Consider the following 19,852-nt stretch of genomic DNA (forward strand, 5'->3'; position numbering starts at 1 on the left):
TGTAACTGTCAAAGCCACCTCATTACTGATTTTCTGGAGCTCAGCTATACATTATACAACTAAACAGACTGTCAAGACACTCTAAACAGGTAAATGATTTCTTCTTTATGACTGTAACTGGTTTCCTACCAATCATGTCTTTTTTTTTTGTTACAGAACATGTACTGTAAGTGTAAGCAGCTCTGCTCAGATAATGATACTCATCTTCTCTTCTCCACAAAGTAAAAGAGATATTGAATTCATGATCCATCCATATAGTTAGATTTTTAGATTACTACATTATGCCTAAACCTATCCAGTCACAAAACATTAAAGCTATCTCATGACCAAATATCAATTTTTCCTTTTAACATTTAAAGGGCTCACATACTGTTCATTTTTGCTAATTTTGGTCTTCGTAAACATTGTTTTTACATAATCTAATGTACAGACAAACTGTAACTCCAAACTTAATTGTGTATTTTAGATGCTGTCATGAACCTCAGCAGAGAGAAACTGCCACTCAGAATACACACAACGAAGGACATCATAATATTATAGAGGATTGTGAAGATATTTCACTGGAACTTGGCTTTCGTTACATCTCATGTTCAATGTCAATTTTTATTTATTAATGTATTCAGCAAACAAATGTTGTTAGACTGTCATGTCAATAAAAAATAAAAGTGCCTAATTGACTCAACATGCTGTTTTTAAAAAATATATATATATGAAACCCAAATAGAGGTAACAAAATATTATTTGATCAGGCAGATAGAGGACTAAAAAAAACAATATTAATAATAATATAGAAATATTATTAATAATACTAACATTAATCATATGAAGATACATATATTAATGAAAATAAACTATTATTAAAAAGGTAAGGCTATTTATAACACCATTAAGGTCCTTATAACACTTTCAAAGCATGGTTCTTTATGGAACCTTATAAAAAGGATTATTATAAAGGATATTTAGAACCAAAAATGGTTCTGCTATTGTTACAAGCAAAATAACCCATAATCTGGTACTGTTTAGAGTGTACATGTTTAATTAATATGTCAATAAAATCAAATACTTTGCAGTGTCCTGATATGTTTTTAATGTATGCAATGTAAATATAAGGGTATAAAGCTGGATGGAAACCAATTAGCTAACTGTCTGGACAGAAATACCTAAACCTAACCTTACAATAATGCAAATACACAATTATTGATGCGCGCATGCCCAGTGGCCGTGGCTCTATCCCTCCTAGTCTTGCCCAGACTGACCCCTAGTGGAGGCTAAACCTGCAGAAGATCAAGATCATACAATATCATGGCCACAGCCAATCAAGCCCAAAAAAATGATTGATTGAGCTCAATAAAATGATGCCAACAGCGAACCTACTGAAATGTGCTATCACTCGTGCTCACCTGATAAAATGTGATATTCCCTTGATGGACTGAAACTGTGCTAACGTTATATGGATAGTAGGCTACTCTCTCTGTCTGCTAACCTCATTCGATTTCACTACTAGACTCTCCATCTTTTACTGTTTTTCCAAACAGAAAAATACAAAGAGAGCTAATCATATTCTTGAGCTAATCAAGTTGACTCTACAAAGCCATTATATTATTATGTTATTTTAGCTTCATTAATAATCGGAATTTCTCAAAACAATTATGGGTTTCTTACTCAGCTTTTAGAGGATTCCCAGCATTCCAGGTCATCGTAGATCGTAAAATGCCGTGTAGAAGTTAATTAGGAGCAACATGGACGTTTTGCTACTCATCATTGCCACTCAGGGACTTAATGAAATTATAGTTAGACTTATTTAGTTAGACATATTTTGTTCCTCCCTTCAATAACTATCCACCACACTTAGCAGAATCCCTCGTGGTATCCAATTATCTTTTCTGAGAAATAATATGAAGAACAAAATAGTCAAAATAACAGCGAGGTTGCGTTCAATCAGCTAAAGACTACATTTCCCAGAATGCATCGCCTCGTATGCAGGAAGTTCAACCTACATTCTCATAATCCTTTTGCCGAACTACACGTTTCGCTTCAAGATATATAAGGTAAATGTAAACAAAGGTGTATCGGAAAATTCACTTGCTATTTAATACTTGACAAAACATTGAATGATTTGCATTCACTGCTGTAAATAAGATTTCGTTATCTACACATCTCTGTTGTCCAGTTCAGGCCAAAATTTAAATATGTGATTAAATGTGTATGTGATTAAATTTTAACATCTGTTTTTTCCATTACTAGTCTAGCCTAATAAATGCTTCTTCACTGCTAGCTTGACACTACTGCTGATGACACATTATAATACAAGCAACTTTTCTGCTCATTTGAATCTCTAGAATGAAGCAGGAACACAAAGATCTCGTTTTGAAAGCATGTGGAGCAAAGTCTCTGCAGATTGGTGCAAAGATTCAGACTTTGTGGAGCGGGTATGGAGAAATATTAAGAGTCCACTTGGAGGGTTGTGATCGTCCCTCTGTGGTGGTCAAACATGTGATGTTTCCCCAAGACCAGAAGCATCCAGGGGGCTGGAACACAGACGTATCTCACCAGCGCAAAGTGCGGTCCTATCAAGTAGAAACTTATTGGTACCAAAACTACGCTACCAATGAACGCTGCAGAATTCCCGTTTGTCTTGCTGCCAAGTCATTTGGTGATGAACAGTTGATTGTTTTAGAGGACCTTGATGTTGCAGGATTCCCGGTGAGGAAAACCTATGTTAATGATGCTGAAATAAAGGCCTGCCTCAGCTGGATTGCCAACTTTCATGCCCTTTTCCTTCATGTCGACCCTGAAGGACTTTGGCCTATAGGCACATATTGGCATTTAGAAACAAGACCTGAAGAGCTAGAAGCCATGTCAGATCAAAAACTCAAAGCAGCTGCTGCAGAGATAGACGGCATCCTCAACAACTGCCGCTTCAAGACAATCCTGCATGGTGATGCAAAACTAGCAAATTTCTGCTTCTCCCAGGATGGTTTACAGGTTGCAGCTGTTGATTTTCAGTATGTTGGTGGAGGGTGTGGGATGAAGGATGTGATTTACTTTTTGGGCAGCTGTATGGATGAGAGAGAGTGTGAAAAGAGAGTCCCTGGCTTTCTGGATCACTATTTTTCAGAGCTATCAGAGAAATCCTTGGACATGAAGACCAACTTTCTAGAGCTGGAGAAAGAATGGCGAAGCATGTTCACTTTCGCTTGGACAGATTTCCATCGCTTTCTCCTTGGATGGATGCCAGGACATCACAAGATTAATAAGTATAGCAAAAGACTCACTCAAGAGGTTTTACACAAACTGAAGCAATCTCAATCAATTTGAAACAGTTTTATGCTAAAATTACACTGGAGTGTAAAGAGTCCTTAGGGGTGAACCGCAAGATGTTGATTATTTCAGAACTGTCTTTATTCTGAATGTAAACCCTTGTTTGTGAGAATAAAAAACTTATTTCTATTAAATTTTTGTTTTCTATATTTGTTTTTAATATTAAAGCATTCCCACACACTCATCTTTCATATATTTTATAATTAGATTAAAATTATAATGGCATCATTAAGAAGTTAAGAACCTTTAATGCAGTACAAGGAATGTGGTTTCAGGTCATTTTAATTACTTATTTTATTTGACAAAAAACTCTTTTAAACAATGTGCATGTAAAGTTAGTGGGGAAATTTTTTTCAAACAGTTGATTTAGAATTTGTTGTGTTCTGTATTAATAATGTGTATTTAACATGACATTTTTAATGTTAATTTAACACCACACACATTTTTCATATAAACATTTTATAATTAGATTAAAATTCTAAAGGCGTCATTAGAAACTTTCATTATCAGAAATGTACTATAAGCAGTATGATTGCAGATTTAGTGTGATTTAGGCCTACTCATTTTGATTTATTGTTAAGTTTTTTGTCTGTTTTAAACAATGTACATAAACAAATTGGGTGGAAATACTCGTTCAAAAAGAATTTTAATATTTTGTTTGTAAATTAAACGTTGATTTAGAATTTGCTGTATTCTGTATTAATAATGTGTATTTAACATTACATTTTTAATGTTAAGTTAACTCCACACACTTTTTTTTAGAATTAGATTAAAATTTTTAAAGTGTCATTACATACTTTCTTTATCAGAAATGTACTATAAGTAGTATGATTTCAGAAACTAAGATTTAGGCTACTAATTTTGGTTGATTGAGAACCTATTCTGTTGTAATCTACAAAATAACATACGCGTACTGTAACTGAAAATAACATAAGCATACTGCTTATCTACATTGTTTAGCTGCAATGTTTGGCTGCATTTAATGTCATTAGTGACAATATAATATTTTATTCGCCAAAATCCTGTTTCCCAGCAGGTGTGTGGTATATTTTTTTCCCCATGAACAGGCATTTTGAGAAGAAGCCTCGCCTTCATGCTGAATTAGGAACAGCCAACAATACCCCATACTAGCTTTATTCGATAAGAAAACGAAATCGAAAGGCTGATCTGGGGTCAGTGCACACGTGCACTTTTCATGTATGTGGAAACATCTCCATATGTACGGAACTGTCCGCTCTGTTCTGCTGTGCTAATGACGACATTTCCGGAGTTACGCCCGACTCCATTTTACAAGAAAACAATTTTAGGGCAAGATATTTTGTACCCGGGTACGTATAATTTTTGTTTGCTTTTCAAATGCCTTCAAGAGACTATCTTTATTTTTATATGAACTCATATTCAGGGTTCTTGCTATCTGTGGGATTAGTGTGAAGTCTGTAGCACACAGGCTAGTTAGCTGCTGGTCATTATCGTCTGATGTTTGTTTGTTTTCTATGTATTTACTGTTAATATACGGATAAACAATCATATTTAAAAGAACACTTTAGTAATTTATATACATGTATTTGATCAAGCAAACCAACAGTTATTCTGAGGTCATTATATGTGATGCAGGGCTGTGTTCAGTTAGCTAGTACTAGTCTTGTATCTGTAACCTTTGCTTGGTAACTGTCACGAACATAATGCATTTAACGTTACTCTCTTCTTAATTAGTTTATATCGCATTGTTTTATGCTATTTGATCATTTACTGAAAGGTTTCTGCCATCATCATATATGCAAATGTAAAATAATGAATAGTTTCACTATATGAAGGTGTAGATTTTATCCAACTGCTGGGATTATTTGGGCAAATTAATATTTTGATGTTACTTTTGAACAAATCTAACATAAAATGAATATTTGGCAATTTTTGTGTCAGTGTAATTGCCACATTTATGTAAGATTCCTATCTAGCACATAGTGCTTTCGTGCCAGTATGTACTGTATGATTTAACAGGCATGTTTTCATGTAAAACTGGTATTTTATATAAAAGGAAGTGTCATGTTTTAATTTACGAGTAACATTTCTTCTCCCTCTGTTTTTCTTCATAGGCTGACTGAGTACATCCACCTGTCTCTGCCACATTCCTCTCATTAAGTTGTATGTCTAATGTTAAGTGCTGAGACTGCCTGAAAGCAACATGAAGGATACTTTCACAGTTTATCAGCCATGAATCAAGTCTGAGGAAGGAAAATATCCCTTGAACAGGACAACCGGTTCTGTGTGATTCCCCCGATTCAAAGCTCAAGAGCTGCTTTATTATGAAATATGGACCAGGGTACAGTTGACAGCCCAGTTACTCTTGTCATCAAGGCACCCAACCAGAAATATGATGACCAGACCATCAATTGTTTTTTGAATTGGACAGTAGAGAAATTGAAAAAACACATCTCCAAAGTGTATCCTAGCAAGCCGGTGAGTTTATTATCAAGATTATTAATCTTTTTATATATATATATATATATATATATGTCTGTTGCCATTCACCCAAGAAAAAAACAAACATATTTACGATAACATTCATATTAGGATAGCATTTTATTTCTATGACCAAGTGTTTAGTGTCTCACTAATCATTAGTGCAGTATTTGAGGTATTTCCATAGATTTGAGAAGGACTAATGCTTATTTTCATACACAAGAACTGAAATAAGCTGTTGAGCGTGTCATAATTCCTCTTTCTTCAAGAAAGGTTTGTTTATGGCTGTTAAAGAGCTTTCTAATGGTAAATCACAGCATTATCATTTTAGGCAAGGTTTTGAGTTATGAAACACAGAAGAAGCCTATGACATTGTGCATTAACTTCAGGAGATTGCAGCTAGATGCCGAACATTCCTGTAGAACAGGTGGCATTACTGGTATTTTGCCTCCGAGCCCCATGCAGATATGTGCAGTTCAGATTCTAGTTCCTTATACTTTGCTGCCATTTACTGATTAACTTTCAACATGCCTTTCTGACATTTTAATCTGGGATTTCATTGCACATCTTTCTCATGAAACTCAATGCCTTTCTTGCATTTAGACAAGCTTAATAAAAATAAAGTCCATGTTTATGTTTCCTCTTTCAGTTATCCAAGGACCAGAGACTTGTCTATTCTGGGCGACTTCTGCAGGATCACTTGCAGCTGAGGGATGTGCTAAGAAGGGTACGCTCCTAATCTCTGATTTCTGTTTAAACATCAAATCAAATGCACAAAAACAAGTCAAGAAAAGAGAAGTGTTTCAAACTGTTAATGAATGATTTTGAAACTGCCTTTTTACTTATAGATCCCAAATCTTTTGTATCTCACCATCATAATCTTGATATTGATGGAACAGTTATTGGGCCATTTCCCATCATCTTGGGGTTATTTTACCCTTGGAAATTGTAGGGCTGCTCCCTAATAGTCGACTAAACATTAGTCGACTAGAGGCTTAGTCGACCAAAATTGTGTTAGTCGGTTAGTTGCAGGGGGGAAAAAAAACTCCACAGGAAATGGAGAAGTTACGCAATCCATGAGGGACAGATCATCAACGGCGGAGCTTTGTGGTTATTACAGTATTTTGGGCAGGAAATCCAAAACTTTGCCTATCATCCATAGACCTCAAATATGGCTTATCATTTGAAACATGTAAGTAGTAGCAACTTAACGTGTGCTTTTATTAGGCGCATATACCTTTGCTTTAAGCTTTATGTGTGCGCTTGAGCGTGGAATTGGCTATATATGTTATGTCTAATTATTTATCCTGTTAAAGGCTCATTATATTTAGTATATTTAATTAATTAAATTAATATAAATGTGCAATTAGTCGATTAATGGCTTAAATCTGCATCGGGTCAAAAAAATGTTTTGCCACTAGATGGCGTGTCAGAACATAGTCAAGGGTTAATTTAAGAAATTAATTGATGAAAAAAAATGCAACTAGAATTGCCAGTTGTCATACTGTTTCAGTGTCTTTTGTAACTGGTAGTGAGCTGTTAAAAAATAGTAGTGACACGTAACCTAAGTATCTTCATTCACCAACTTGCAACACAGACCGCCTTGCTAAAACACACATGTGGGAGATGGGGAATGGATAAAAATAACTAAAAAAAACAAGAGGACTTCAATAAGCACATTAATGGCATGTTTGAGTTATGCTCTTAACGATTTATGTTTTATTGTATCTTTCCATATTGTGAATAATAAATGTGTATTTTAATTTGCTTGTTACACAATGGAGCCTAACTTATTGAATTATTTGACATTACTTCTCCTTGTCATCCTCACATAGTAAACTGCATTTTTTTTATTGTTTGCCTGCTGGAGGTACGCGATTACGTCGTGTGAAGTGATGTTAACATTTAAGTTTCATTAATAGAAAATTAATAGAACATTAATAGAAAATTACACTATCAAAGAGTCTAAAGAGGAAAGTCGACAACGAAAATAGGGCATACAAAGAAGAATGGAAAGACAACTGCGTTCATCCTACCTGGTTTTGTGAATGTAAAGCTGGTGTGTCTCATCTGCAACGAAGTTGTCGCTGTTTGTAAAGAATATAATATCAGACGGCACCACGAGACAAAGCATGGCACCTTTTTTTGCTGGTTGTCTTGTCAATAATTTTTGATAAAAAGGAAGCTGAATTTGAGTTATTGTTCATGTGTTGGTGCTGAGGCCCTGCGTTATAAGCAAAGGTTTCAATGGTTCACTGTTCGTTTTATCATGCCACACATTTCATGACGGCTATTTTAGAGGCGTGTCTAGCGATCCATTCCACAAACTCTTTTGAATGTCTTTCAGAACTTTTCAAATTAAAAGCTATCAATTCATCCCAAAATAAACCACATTGCTGCAAAAATGTTCTCACACTTTTTTTTGAAGGCAAAATCACTAAAGAGAAATTGATTATGAGCATCTGTTGCTGTTGTAATCTCTCTGGTTCGCACATCCCTCTACAAGCGGTGCGCGAACCCTGGTCTTTCTGCATGGGAGATGGACGCTCTATCAAGGAGGGTAAATGCTGCGACCTCTAGCGTCATTCACTGTTAAAGTCACAGCAGTGAGATTTACCTGCAAAGCTGTCACTAGCTGGCCTCCGTTACACTATCATGACAGGTCTATTTCAGCACCAGCCGCTATCAAAATAATCTGGCTGCGGGCGTGGGCCAGATATTATTGCTGGCAGGCCGCCAGTTGCCAACCACTGGCTTAAATGAACGACTACTAGTCGACTAAAAATCTTTAGTCAGGGGCAGCCCTAAGAAATTGTTTTAAAGTCGGCAAGAAATAGAAAATTCATCTTTTTTTCTAAATGCATCTTATAGGTTGTATTGTGATCGATTAATCCATGCAAGTTTCCTTTTAACAAAAAAAAGTCATTTTTAATCACAATCCCATTGCCTATGTCATTTAGTCCGCTTAAACCCTGGTCCTTTCTTACAATCACATGCAAACTTGCATTCAAATCTGCCTCCATCCAATCAACAATTTGGATAAAAGTCCCTGCACTACAGTTTTCTTCAGTTTCACCTGTCACAATGCAGAATAAAAGATCTGACGCTACCTCTGTTACTTGGCATGGCATTTTAAAAACACTGAGCTATGACACAGTTGCCAAAGACATTCATTTGATGCATTTCTACATCAACCAGTCATTAAAAATAGCACAAATTGAATGCAATAACACTTGTATAGTGACAAGTGACAACTTGTATAGTTATTTTTTTTTTATATAACGCAGAAAGTGCTGTTTATATCGTATTATTCTTAATGTATTATTGTATAACAGTATTTGACCAGAGCTCTACTCACTGGATTTCTTCAACCCCAACAGCAAGATGAATATCACATGGTCCACCTGGTGTGTGCTTCCCGAAGCCCCCCGTCATCCCCCACTTTCAGCAGCCCCATTAGCACCACTGATTCCAGCTCTTCAGTGAGTGCTTAGAAGAGCAATGCAATGCATACATTCAATAAAAGAAAAAGTAATGGATAATTCCATGAAGAGCGGTTTCTTTTCTTGCTGTTTATTATGTCCCTTATTCCTTCTTATTTCCAGACGTCAGACAGTGCTGGTCCATCTTCCTCATCTTCTATCCCTAGTCAGGAAACCCTAGCCAACACTGATGGTCTACGGCACCGGGGGAATCCAGTGCAAACACATGGCCTCAATCCTGCCCCTACTGGTGTGATGCAGAGGTAAACGCACAAATAACACACTCCCGCTCGAGACACAACCTGTTGAATTGAGTTGAGTTTTAAGGGTCTTTTGTTGTCCCACTTAGGCCGGAAGGAATGCCTCTTCCCATGCAAGGTGGTCCTGCTGCTGGCTTCCCCGCCCACCCTATGTATATGCCGATGCAAATGTTTTGGTGGCAGCAGATGTATGCCCGCCATTATTATGTGCAATAGTAAGTTATTACAGCCCAGTTGTTATCAGACACGAGGTGTGACCCTGAATAAATGTATATCAGTCCTCTCAGACTGTGATTTCAGGAAATAGTTTGGAATAATTTTCATAATTGTACATTTTTGAAAGGGGTCTCATGCAGAATACAGAATAATTTGATTAAAAAATGCAGTAAAAACAGTATTCTTGTGAAATATTATTACACTTTAAAACAACAGTTTTCTATCTGTATATATTTTGAAATATAATTTATTCCTGTGATGGCAAGGCGTAATTTTTTCAGTGTCACATGACCATTCAGAAATTGTTGTAATATGCTGATTTGCTGCTCAAGAAATATTTTTTATTATTATTATTATCAATGTAGATAACTTCAAGGTTGGGCACTTTTTTCTATAAAAACAACATGAAATCAAAATTGATCCGCTATACTTTCTTAATTAATGTACAATTTTAATGTGCACAACTCATCACTGTGCATTATTTGATTCCTAATCTTTCATTCTCAATCTTCTGTCTTTCAGTCAAGCAGCCATGGCAGCCTCCCGGGCGTCCAGCGCGGCCCCTTCTCCAGCTCCCAGCGCTGGCCCCGCCACACAGCCAGTTCAGCCTAACGAACCTGCAGCCCCTATGGGGCCCAACCCCGCCCCTGAGGACCGTCCTGCCAACCCCAACATCCAGATGAACGCTCAGGGAGGAGCCATGTTGAACGACGATGAGCTCAACCGAGACTGGCTCGACTGGATGTACACCGTGTCACGTGCCGCCATCCTGCTCAGCATCGTCTATTTCTATTCCTCATTCGGCCGCTTCGTCATGGTGATCGGTGCCATGCTGCTGGTTTATCTGTAGGTCACATACTAAACAGAAGCTTCCTGATGAGCAGAAGTTGACTTGTTCTTTTAGGAAGTTTAATATTTGTACTTCATTGTTTTATAGGTTGTCTTTGTTTGTGTACTATAGGCACCAGGCTGGCTGGTTTCCCTTTAGAGCAGAACTGCAGAATCCAAGAGCTGGAGACGGTCCACAAGATGAGGCTGAGCAAAATCAGGATCTGCAAGAGATGGTTCGTAAGAGTGGCCAATATTTTTAAGGTTGCAGACATACTGTCTGAACTCAAAAGTTTAGACTTAAAGGCAGGGCTGTAAGGATTTTACCAAAAATAAAAACCTTGATAAAGTGAACATTTTACCTCGATTACGATTAATGAACGATTATTTTGCTCTTTTCCAATTTTTTATTTTAAAATAATTGAAGGAAACGGTTCACTTTCAGCAGTTATTGTCTATGGGGCAGATTTCGGCTTGTTGTACATCAGATACAGATAAATGAACACCGTAGGCCTACATTACATTTATTTGAATGCATTAATGAGAGAGTGATTGTGTGTGAATTTCTCATACCGTCTCTATTCATTATGAAGCTGTGGTTTGTACATACTTCAAAGGTATTCAAATATATGCCTATAACGGTTGATTTTCTAAGCTACTTTAGTGACTTTAGTCACAGGACAGCGTTGACACTGCGTTTCTGCGCGCGATCTTCATGTGATGTGCGAGCTACTGTCTGAGTGTTCGTTTGTCACAATATATTAGGCATTAGTTCAACATAATACTAATAATCTGATGGTCTAAAATCGCTTTAATGTTCAAACTGGCAGGCCTTAAAACACATATAAATGACAAAGCTTTGTGAGGACGCAGGTGAAAGAGGTCTGCCTTCAGGGCGCGAGTGCGTTGTCAGAGACGCGACACGGCTCGGCTCTCTGTGTCACAGAAAAAAGCTGAGCACTGAAAGGATACGTTTTCCGTATTGTTGTTTTTGAATAGTGCACAATCGCTTTAAATGTTCAAGCCTTTAAACGCATTTACTTGACGAACTTTATGAGGACGAAAGTGAAAGCGATCTGGCTTCGGGGCTTGCGCGCGCGTGTGTGTGTGTGTGTGGCAGCGCGTAGGCTATGAGAACGGCAATTAACTTACCTGTGTGTAAAACATGCAGTTACTATAGTGATTCTGGGCATCTATAAACAAAGATAACTGCTCCTGCATCTCTCTGTGTGCCTGCAAACTGCACTTGATGTGACTGACGGGGCGGAGTCACGTGACTAAAACGGTTAGAGGTTCTGAATTTCGGTTTTGATTATTTTTCAATTAATTGTACAGCCCTACTTAAAGTGATAGTTCACCCTGAAATGAAAATAAAGCCATCTTTTACTCACCCTGCTGTTGTCCCAGTGCCCTGTGTCCTTCTATCCTTTTCGGACCTCAAAAGCAGAAATTTTAAAAATAGTCCTGCACGCGCTCCTTCCTATAATGGCAGTGGATAGCAACCAGGCTAAAACATTACAAAAAATGTACAAAAGTATCACGCAATGATACAGTGAGACGCGCACCAAATATGGAAAGTGTTCAGGAGGCACACTATAAGATTTTGCATGAAAGAAACCGTATTATTCAGTCAAAACACTGAGCTCGGCTGTTACTCTGCACGTGCTCCTGTGAGGGTGCGAGTCGTCAGCAGGCGCCGGCGCTCCTGCTTACTGTAACTCGCACTGTTGTCATGGACCCATGATAAGAACACACATGCACCATTTTGAGAGATCAGGCTCAATAGAAACAAACGCAACTCGTCTTTTCTATAAGGTATATGATAAGAAATAACACTAATAATAAAACCTCCTGAAGTGAATATTGTGTACCCGTTATCATGACAACATTGCGTGAGGGGCGGCTGAGTCAGTGCTGACACTCTCACAGGAGCATGCTCAGAGTAACAGCCGAGCTCTGTGTTTTGACTGAATAATACGGTTTCTTTCTCGCAAAATCTTATAGTGTGCCTCCTGAACACTTTCCATATATGGCGCGCGTCTCACTGTATCATTGCGTGATACTTTTGTACATTTTTTGTAATGTTTTAGCCTGGTTGCTATCCACTGCCATTATAGGAAGGAGTGCGTCCAGGACTATTTTAAAAATTTCTGCTTTTGAGGTCCGAAAAGGATAGAAGGACACAGGGCATTAGAACAACAGCAGGGTGAGCAAAAGATGGCTTTATTTTCATTTCAGGGTAAACTATCCCTTTAAAAATGTATTGCCCTAAAAGATGAAAACAGTTTTGTAGACATAGATATTGTGTCCATGTATGAATTTCCCTTTGAAACTAAAATCTTATTTATTTATTTGTAATTTTGATCTCTCTATATAATCCCCGTACTTCCATTTGTGTTTATTTTAAACAAATTTTCAATTCTAAAATTTGGAAAATCGCCATGATCATGGGTTTGGTGTGTCTAAACTTTTATGTGCATTTGTACATCTCATGCAATAATGTAATTTTATATTGGCAAATTTTTTTACACTATATACATACACTACCATTCAAAATTTTGGGGATTGTACAATGTTTAATTTTTGAAAGAAGACTCTTATGCTCACCAACAAATACAGTAGTAGTGTGAAATATTATTACAATTAAAAATACTGTTTTTAAATTGTATGATATTTTAAAATATGACTTATTCCTGTGATGGCAAAGCTGAATTTTCAGCATCATTACTCCAGTCTTCAGTGTCACATGATCCTTCAGAAATCATTCTAATATGATGATATGAACATTTCTTATTATTATACAGTGTTGGAAACAGTTATACTGCTTAATTTTTTTTTCTTCTGGAAATTGATAACTTTTTCAGGATTCTTTGATGAATGGAAAGTTCAGAAGAACAGCATTTCTTTAAAAATGGAAATCTTTTATAACATTGTCTTTACTGTCACTTTTGATCAATTGAATGCATCTTTGCTTAAAAGTATTAGTTTTTTTTTTAGAAAAAAAACCCTCAAACTTTTGTGTTTTTGGTGTATAGTATAGAATAAAAAATAAAATAAAATGCTCATTATATATTAATACCGCCAGGAGTTTGAAACTGACACATTTCACAATTATCAGCAGTATTAGTTTTTTTTTTAGAAAAAAAACCCTCAAACTTTTGTGTTTTTGGTGTATAGTATAGAATAAAAAATCAAATAAAATGCTCATTATATATTAATACCGCCAGGAGTTTGAAACTGACACATTTCACAATTATCAGCAGATACCAATCTTAAAATGGTCATATCATTCACACACGCATACGTATGAGACGTATACACTTTCTTGTGAACCAAAACATAATAAACTTAGCCATCACTTTTCTTTTTGTTTTTCTGTAGGAGCGTATGATGGATGAGGGGATGGAGGATGATGAGGGGGACAGCGGGGAGGAAGGTCCTGAAGATCCCATGAACGCAGGCCCGCATCAGCCGGGCTTCTTGTCGGCCGCGTGGTCGTTCATCAGCACTTTCTTCACCTCCCTCATCCCTGAGGGACCTGCAAACGCTGCCAACTGAACTCGGATGTCTCCACATTCTCTGTGGACAGTAAAAAGAGAAAAAATGACAATAGACTTAAAAAATAATAATAATAAAATACAAAAACAAGTACAACATGGTCTGCCATGTCCTGGCAAATCTGTAATGCTGCTTCAATGGTGTTCAATTCCACCCCCACCCCCCCACATGCCATCGCCTAACGCTTCTCTTCCCGCCTTTATCAATAAGTCGGGTGAGGTTTCATGGATGTGCTGTCCATGTTGTTACAAAAGACTTTTCTTCTCAAGACTGGTTGATAAACTCATAAGACCATAAGACTTAGTGAATCATGCAGTTACTTTAGTGCATAACTATTTTTCTCTTCCTTGTGTGTAAATAAATAGTAAATATTTACAGATATGAATATATGCATCTCATTGAAATAAGGTGTGTTTTGGAATAAAATCAGGTTTTGGTTTCTTATCGTAATACGTGGTTTTCATTTCCTTCAGCTGATCAACTGATGCACCACTAGTGGGCGCCACTGGTTTAAAAACTGCGCCATATCTACATACATACTATGCACAGATTTTAAAGATGCTTCTTCCCTGTGATTTACAGTATATACACTATATTTAGCCCAATAATTTCTAATTAAATAATGAAATTTATTCCTCCTTGAGGAAGAATTTATCGCGTTTAATATATTCGTGTGATTCATATGCAGAGGTGTAAAGTACTTGAGTAATTTTACTTGATTACTGTACTTAAGCATTATTTTTGGGGATTTTTACTTTACTTGAGTACAATTAAAAATCAATACTTTAACTTCATTACATTTTTTAAGAAAAAAAAGTACTTTTTACTCCTTACAATTTTATTTACAGTCAAAAAGTACTTATTTTTTGGAGATCACTTCATTCTATTTTCCCTTGCTATTACCAAACCAATTGAATTGCGCTGCTGCCCAGTTTAATTTAAATGTTTAATTTAAATGTATTTATTCTGCCAATGAGATTCATTTTCATTTCACATTCCATGAAATTGGCGAGACATGTTAATTGGTCCTTTGGAAGTGACGTCATGTCGCATCAATTACCACAATGCAGCACCTTGACCTGGGCTGCGTTTCCTAAAGCCATCGTAAGCCTACGTTGATCGTAGAGACCATTGGTGGCAATTGTTCTACGATCAACTTAAGCTTACGATGGTTTTGGGAAACGCAGCCCTGGAAATTAGAGTGAGAGGCTTTTCAGCACTGCAAGATAGCATTTCAGCCCCAAAAGACGCTTGACACTCACAATTTTGAAAATCAGCTTCTGCTTAAAATGGTAGTTCACCCAAAAATGAAAATGTGATGTTTATCTGCTTACATGTAGGTGTCTTTGTTTCTTCAGTAGAACACAAATTAAGATTTTTAACTCCAAACGTTGCAGTCTATCAGTCGTATAATGCATAAGAATGGTACATGACTACTAGCATAATCTATGAAAGTAAAAAAAGCTGCACAGACAAATCCATATTAAACTCTGCAGCTCGTGACGACACATTGATGTCCTAAGACATGAAGCGATCGGTTTGTGCGAGAAACCGAACAGTATTTATATAATATTTTTACCTCAAAAACGATCTATGTCCGACAACCGTTCAGCTCGCCATCACTTCCGGTAAGTGTGGTCAATGTACATAATAATAATAATAATAATTAGTTAAATTTATATAGCGCTTTTTTGGGTACTCAAAGCGCTTTACATATAGAAGGGGGAAATATCCTCAACCAACACCAATGTGCAGCACCACCTGGATAATGCGACAGCAGCCATATTGCCCCAGAACGCCCACCACACACCAGCTTATGGTGGAGAGGAGACGGAGTGATGAAGCCAATCGGTATATGGGGATGATTAGGAGGCCATAATGGACGGAGGCCATAATGGACAGAGGCCAATTTGGCCAGGATGCCGGGGTTACACCCCTACTCTTTTTCCGAAGGACATCCTAGGATTTTTTTTAAAGGGTTAGTTCACCCAAAAATGAAAATTCTGTCATTAATTACTTACCCTCATGCCGTTCGACGCCCGTAAGACCTCAGTTCATCTTCGGAACAGAAATGAAGATATTTTAGTTGAAATCTGATGGCTCTGAAAGGCCTCCATTGGCACAATGGCACTTTACATTCCCAAGACCCTTAAAAGGTGCTAAAGACGTCGTTACAAAGTCCATCTCACTACAGTAGTTCTAAAATAACTATGAATCGGCGAGAATAGTTTTTGTGCGCAAAAAAACCCTAAATAACGACTTACATAGTGATGACGATTTCAAAACAAGGCATCATGAAGCTTCGAAGCGTTATGAATCAGTGAGCCGAATCATGATTCGGATCGCATGTAAAAACCGCCAAACTGCTGAAATTTGACGATTAAAACCGCTGATTCAACTCACTGATTCATAACGCTTCGAAGCTTCATGACTAACACATCTACCAGCAGACACCTGGTTTTTCCAGAAGGTCTCCCATCCAGGTACTGACCATGCTCAGCCCTGCTTAGCTTCAGTGGGAAACAAGTCTTGGGCAAAAGGGTGATATGGCTGCTGGCAAATGATCAGACAGAGGGCCGGAAGTGATCTCTCGCACATATCTCTACGCCAGATTGTGTACATTGACCTCACTTACCGGAAGTGATGGCACGCTGAACGGGTGTTTTGGACATAGAACGTATTCGAGGTAAAAAACTTTTAAAAATACTGTTCGGTTTCTCACACAAACCGATCGTTTCATGTCTTAGACTAAGGACATCAATGTGTCGTCACGAGCTGCGGGGTTTAATATGGATTTGTCTGTGCATGTTTTTTTTTACTCTCATAGATTTTGTTTCCATTCACATGCATTATACGACTTCTTAAAATCTTCATTTGTGTTCTATTGAAGAAACAAAGACACCTACATCTTGGATGCCCTGGAGATAAGCAGATTATTTCAAATTTCCATTTTTGGGTGAACTATCCTTTTAAGTTAAACCCGGGGTTTTACAACTTTGAGTAGCATGTTGCATACTGGCATTAGGTAGTAGTCTTATAGTTTGATAATTAAATAACATTAAATTCAAACAGTTCTAAAGCAGGATAAAACCTTGTATGTGGTTCATTAACTTCATGTTTTTAGAGATTAAAAGCTTAAAGAAGAATCTCTAGTTTTTTTATTCTTGCTGCTACTTTTACGCTACTTTTACTTTTTTAATACTCAAGTACAATTTTAATGTGGCATACTTTTACTCAAGTATGATTCTGGCCAGATACTTTTACTTTTAATTGAGTAAAAATTTCATTCAGTACTTGTACTTTCACTTGAGTAACATTTTTCAGTACTTTTTACACCTCTGTTCATATGATAAGCACACTTGGATGGCATTGGTAAGAATACAGTGTTTTTGTATCAGTATCTGAATTTTTACGTTTTACATTTGGAAATGAAAGCCAGAGCCAGCCTTTACATCCCTCCGTCCAGTCATATACAGACATTGAGGTGAGATTGAGACAAAGTAGACCATCATGCACTTCAGTGCCTTCAGAAAACCTCTAATCAAATGAAGATGGATTTTGTACGGTTCATTGTAACAACACAATTAATTATGCATGACAGAGACATTTATTGGGCTCATTTCACCCGGACTCCACTAAGTAACTGGACAAATCGGGTTATAGTCCCTCTTCCCAAGGTAGGACAACTCTTATCAGGAGAACAGATCTCTGAGGAGGGCTCTGTCTGTCAGACGATGATTTCATCATGACTCCATCCTTGGTTGGATAGACCTAGACAAATGCAGTTGTTGAAATTATTTCACTTGAATTGAAGCGGATTTCTCCAGGAATACATAAAGGATTAAAAATGTGATTGATAACTTTATCAATACGGGGAGACGGGGGCTAGTTGTCACACGGCTCAGTTGTCACAAAGGCTGTTGAGTAACTAGAAGGTTTAGTGTTTCCCTAAAGGTGGTTTTTGTGGGTTTCAAACACCATGAATCAAATTATCTTAAATAGAAATCATTTTGTGAATCCTGAAATATTTGTTAGGCAAACAAAGTCACAATGAAATACGTTCAGATAAGACTCAACATAATGATGGAAGATATTAACTGAAATGTAGGTTTAAATGCAATAATTACAATATTTGTTTACCAAAATAATGTGATGTGTGTGTATATATTATATGTATTATAATAATGTATTATATTATATTTATTATATTATAATTCACAACAACTCTTCTATCTATGGCATCACTGTGAAGTCCCCCTGTGGGAACCTTTATTTTTTTACAGTTTTTCTCAATGGCTCAATTCTTGATTTTTTCCCCCCTCTTAAAACAATTAGTTCAGATCTCCGAACAGTAATCTCTTGTTCACATCAGATTTGAATTGCATGTGTTTTGTCAGTGTCATTTTCTGCAATTTGCACAACTAAAGGCATGACTTGTTGCTTTGCTTATAACTAACTGAATTGTCAAACTCTTCACAACTTCTAAAAATGATTTAATCGTGTGTGCCATCACATGCAAAACAGTCCATTCAGTTATCAAAATCTGTCAAACATGCATGTAAAGGCCTATTCCATAAATATCTGACATGCAATGTTTGTAATGTCTGCTAAATTGGCAAAGTGTGGTGGTGTTTGGGGAAGACATATTGTGTAAAATGAATGTGAACAAGTATTAAAATGAATGAACAAGCAACAGTAATTTTCAGTTTCTGCAAAAATTTCAGTAAATGAAAAACTAAAAAGTTCATAATGTTTTTACGTATTACGGTGTTGACAATTGCAGTTTAGAGAGTTTTAAGACTGTAATTGTGTGTGTGTGTGTGTGTGTGTGTGTGTGTGTGTGTGTGTGTGTGTGTGTGTGTGTGTGTGTGTGTGTGTGTGTACAGTATATTGCTGTTTAATTAACTGTTTTGTGTTTCATAATTGTTGCTGTTCAAATTTTGCAATTTGCAAACAGTTTCAATTGTGACAACTGACCCCATATAGTGACAAACATGCGTTCAGTTAATGTTTGGCAATGTTGAATAGACAGACAGACAGACAGGATAGATAGACAGACAGACATGATAACAGACATACAGGTAGGTAGATAGACAGACAGACAGACAGACAGACAGACAGACAGGTAGACAGACAGACAGACAGACAGACAGACAGACAGACAGACAGGATAGACAGACAGACAGACAGACAGACAGAAAGGATAGACAGACAGGATAGATAGACAGACAGACAGACAGACAGACAGGATAGATAGATAGATAGATAGACAGACAGACAGACAGACAGACAGACAGACAGACAGACAGACAGACAGACAGACAGACAGACAGGATAGATAGATAGATAGACAGACAGACAGACAGACAGACAGGTAGATAGGTAGATAGACAGACAGACAGACAGGATAGATAGATAGATAGACAGACAGACAGACAGACAGACAGACAGACAGACAGACAGACAGACAGACAGACAGACAGACAGACAGACAGACAGACAGACAGACAGACAGACAGACAGACAGACAGACAGACAGACAGACAGACAGACAGATAGATAGATAGATAGATAGATAGATAGATAGATAGATAGATAGATAGATGATAGAGAATTGGACTTAAAACAAACCATTCTGACAAATATTCAGTGAAGCAAAAAGGTGTGACAGCTAGCCCCATTCTCTCCTAAATTAGCACCAAACGATTTTTTACATGTGGCCGTTCA

General features: G+C 37.1%; 2 protein-coding genes across 3 annotated transcripts; both read left to right on the forward strand.

The window, feature by feature from the left end:
* Nucleotides 1-1,981: 1,981 nt before the first annotated feature.
* Nucleotides 1,982-3,452, forward strand: pkdc (protein kinase-like domain containing). Its single transcript, XM_079836225.1, has 2 exons — nt 1,982-2,048; nt 2,340-3,452. Exon 2 carries the CDS (start codon nt 2,341-2,343, stop codon nt 3,316-3,318), a length of 978 nt encoding a protein of 325 aa, XP_079692351.1. The 5' UTR covers nt 1,982-2,048; nt 2,340; the 3' UTR covers nt 3,319-3,452.
* A 956-nt stretch (nt 3,453-4,408) lies between these two features.
* Nucleotides 4,409-14,567, forward strand: herpud2 (HERPUD family member 2). Of its 2 annotated transcripts, none has more exons than XM_079836210.1 (9): nt 4,409-4,649; nt 5,415-5,778; nt 6,431-6,508; nt 9,162-9,263; nt 9,387-9,526; nt 9,613-9,738; nt 10,262-10,585; nt 10,701-10,803; nt 13,949-14,567. In XM_079836210.1, the coding sequence occupies exons 2-9, from the start codon at nt 5,632-5,634 to the stop codon at nt 14,123-14,125; spliced, it is 1,197 nt and encodes a 398-aa protein (XP_079692336.1). In that variant the 5' UTR covers nt 4,409-4,649; nt 5,415-5,631; the 3' UTR covers nt 14,126-14,567. The 2 variants fall into 2 exon arrangements, with proteins under 2 accessions (XP_079692336.1, XP_079692335.1); XM_079836209.1 differs by having other exon boundaries at nt 4,561-4,649; nt 10,677-10,803.
* The last annotated feature ends 5,285 nt before the right edge of the window (nt 14,568-19,852 follow it).

The sequence above is a fragment of the Gobio gobio genome, assembly GCF_949357685.1.
Source record: "Gobio gobio genome assembly, chromosome: 15".
NCBI lineage: Eukaryota > Metazoa > Chordata > Actinopteri > Cypriniformes > Gobionidae > Gobio > Gobio gobio.

Coding starts and splice junctions, on each gene's coding strand:
- pkdc (XM_079836225.1), top strand. CDS start 2,341: ATGAAGCAGGAACACAAAGATCTCGTTTTGAAAGCATGTGGAGCAAAG.
- herpud2 (XM_079836209.1), top strand. CDS start 5,632: ATGGACCAGGGTACAGTTGACAGCCCAGTTACTCTTGTCATCAAGGCA. Junction 6,509..9,161: donor TGAGGGATGTGCTAAGAAGG/GTACGCTCCTAA, acceptor CAACCCCAACAG/CAAGATGAATATCACATGGT. Junction 10,804..13,948: donor ATCAGGATCTGCAAGAGATG/GTTCGTAAGAGT, acceptor GTTTTTCTGTAG/GAGCGTATGATGGATGAGGG.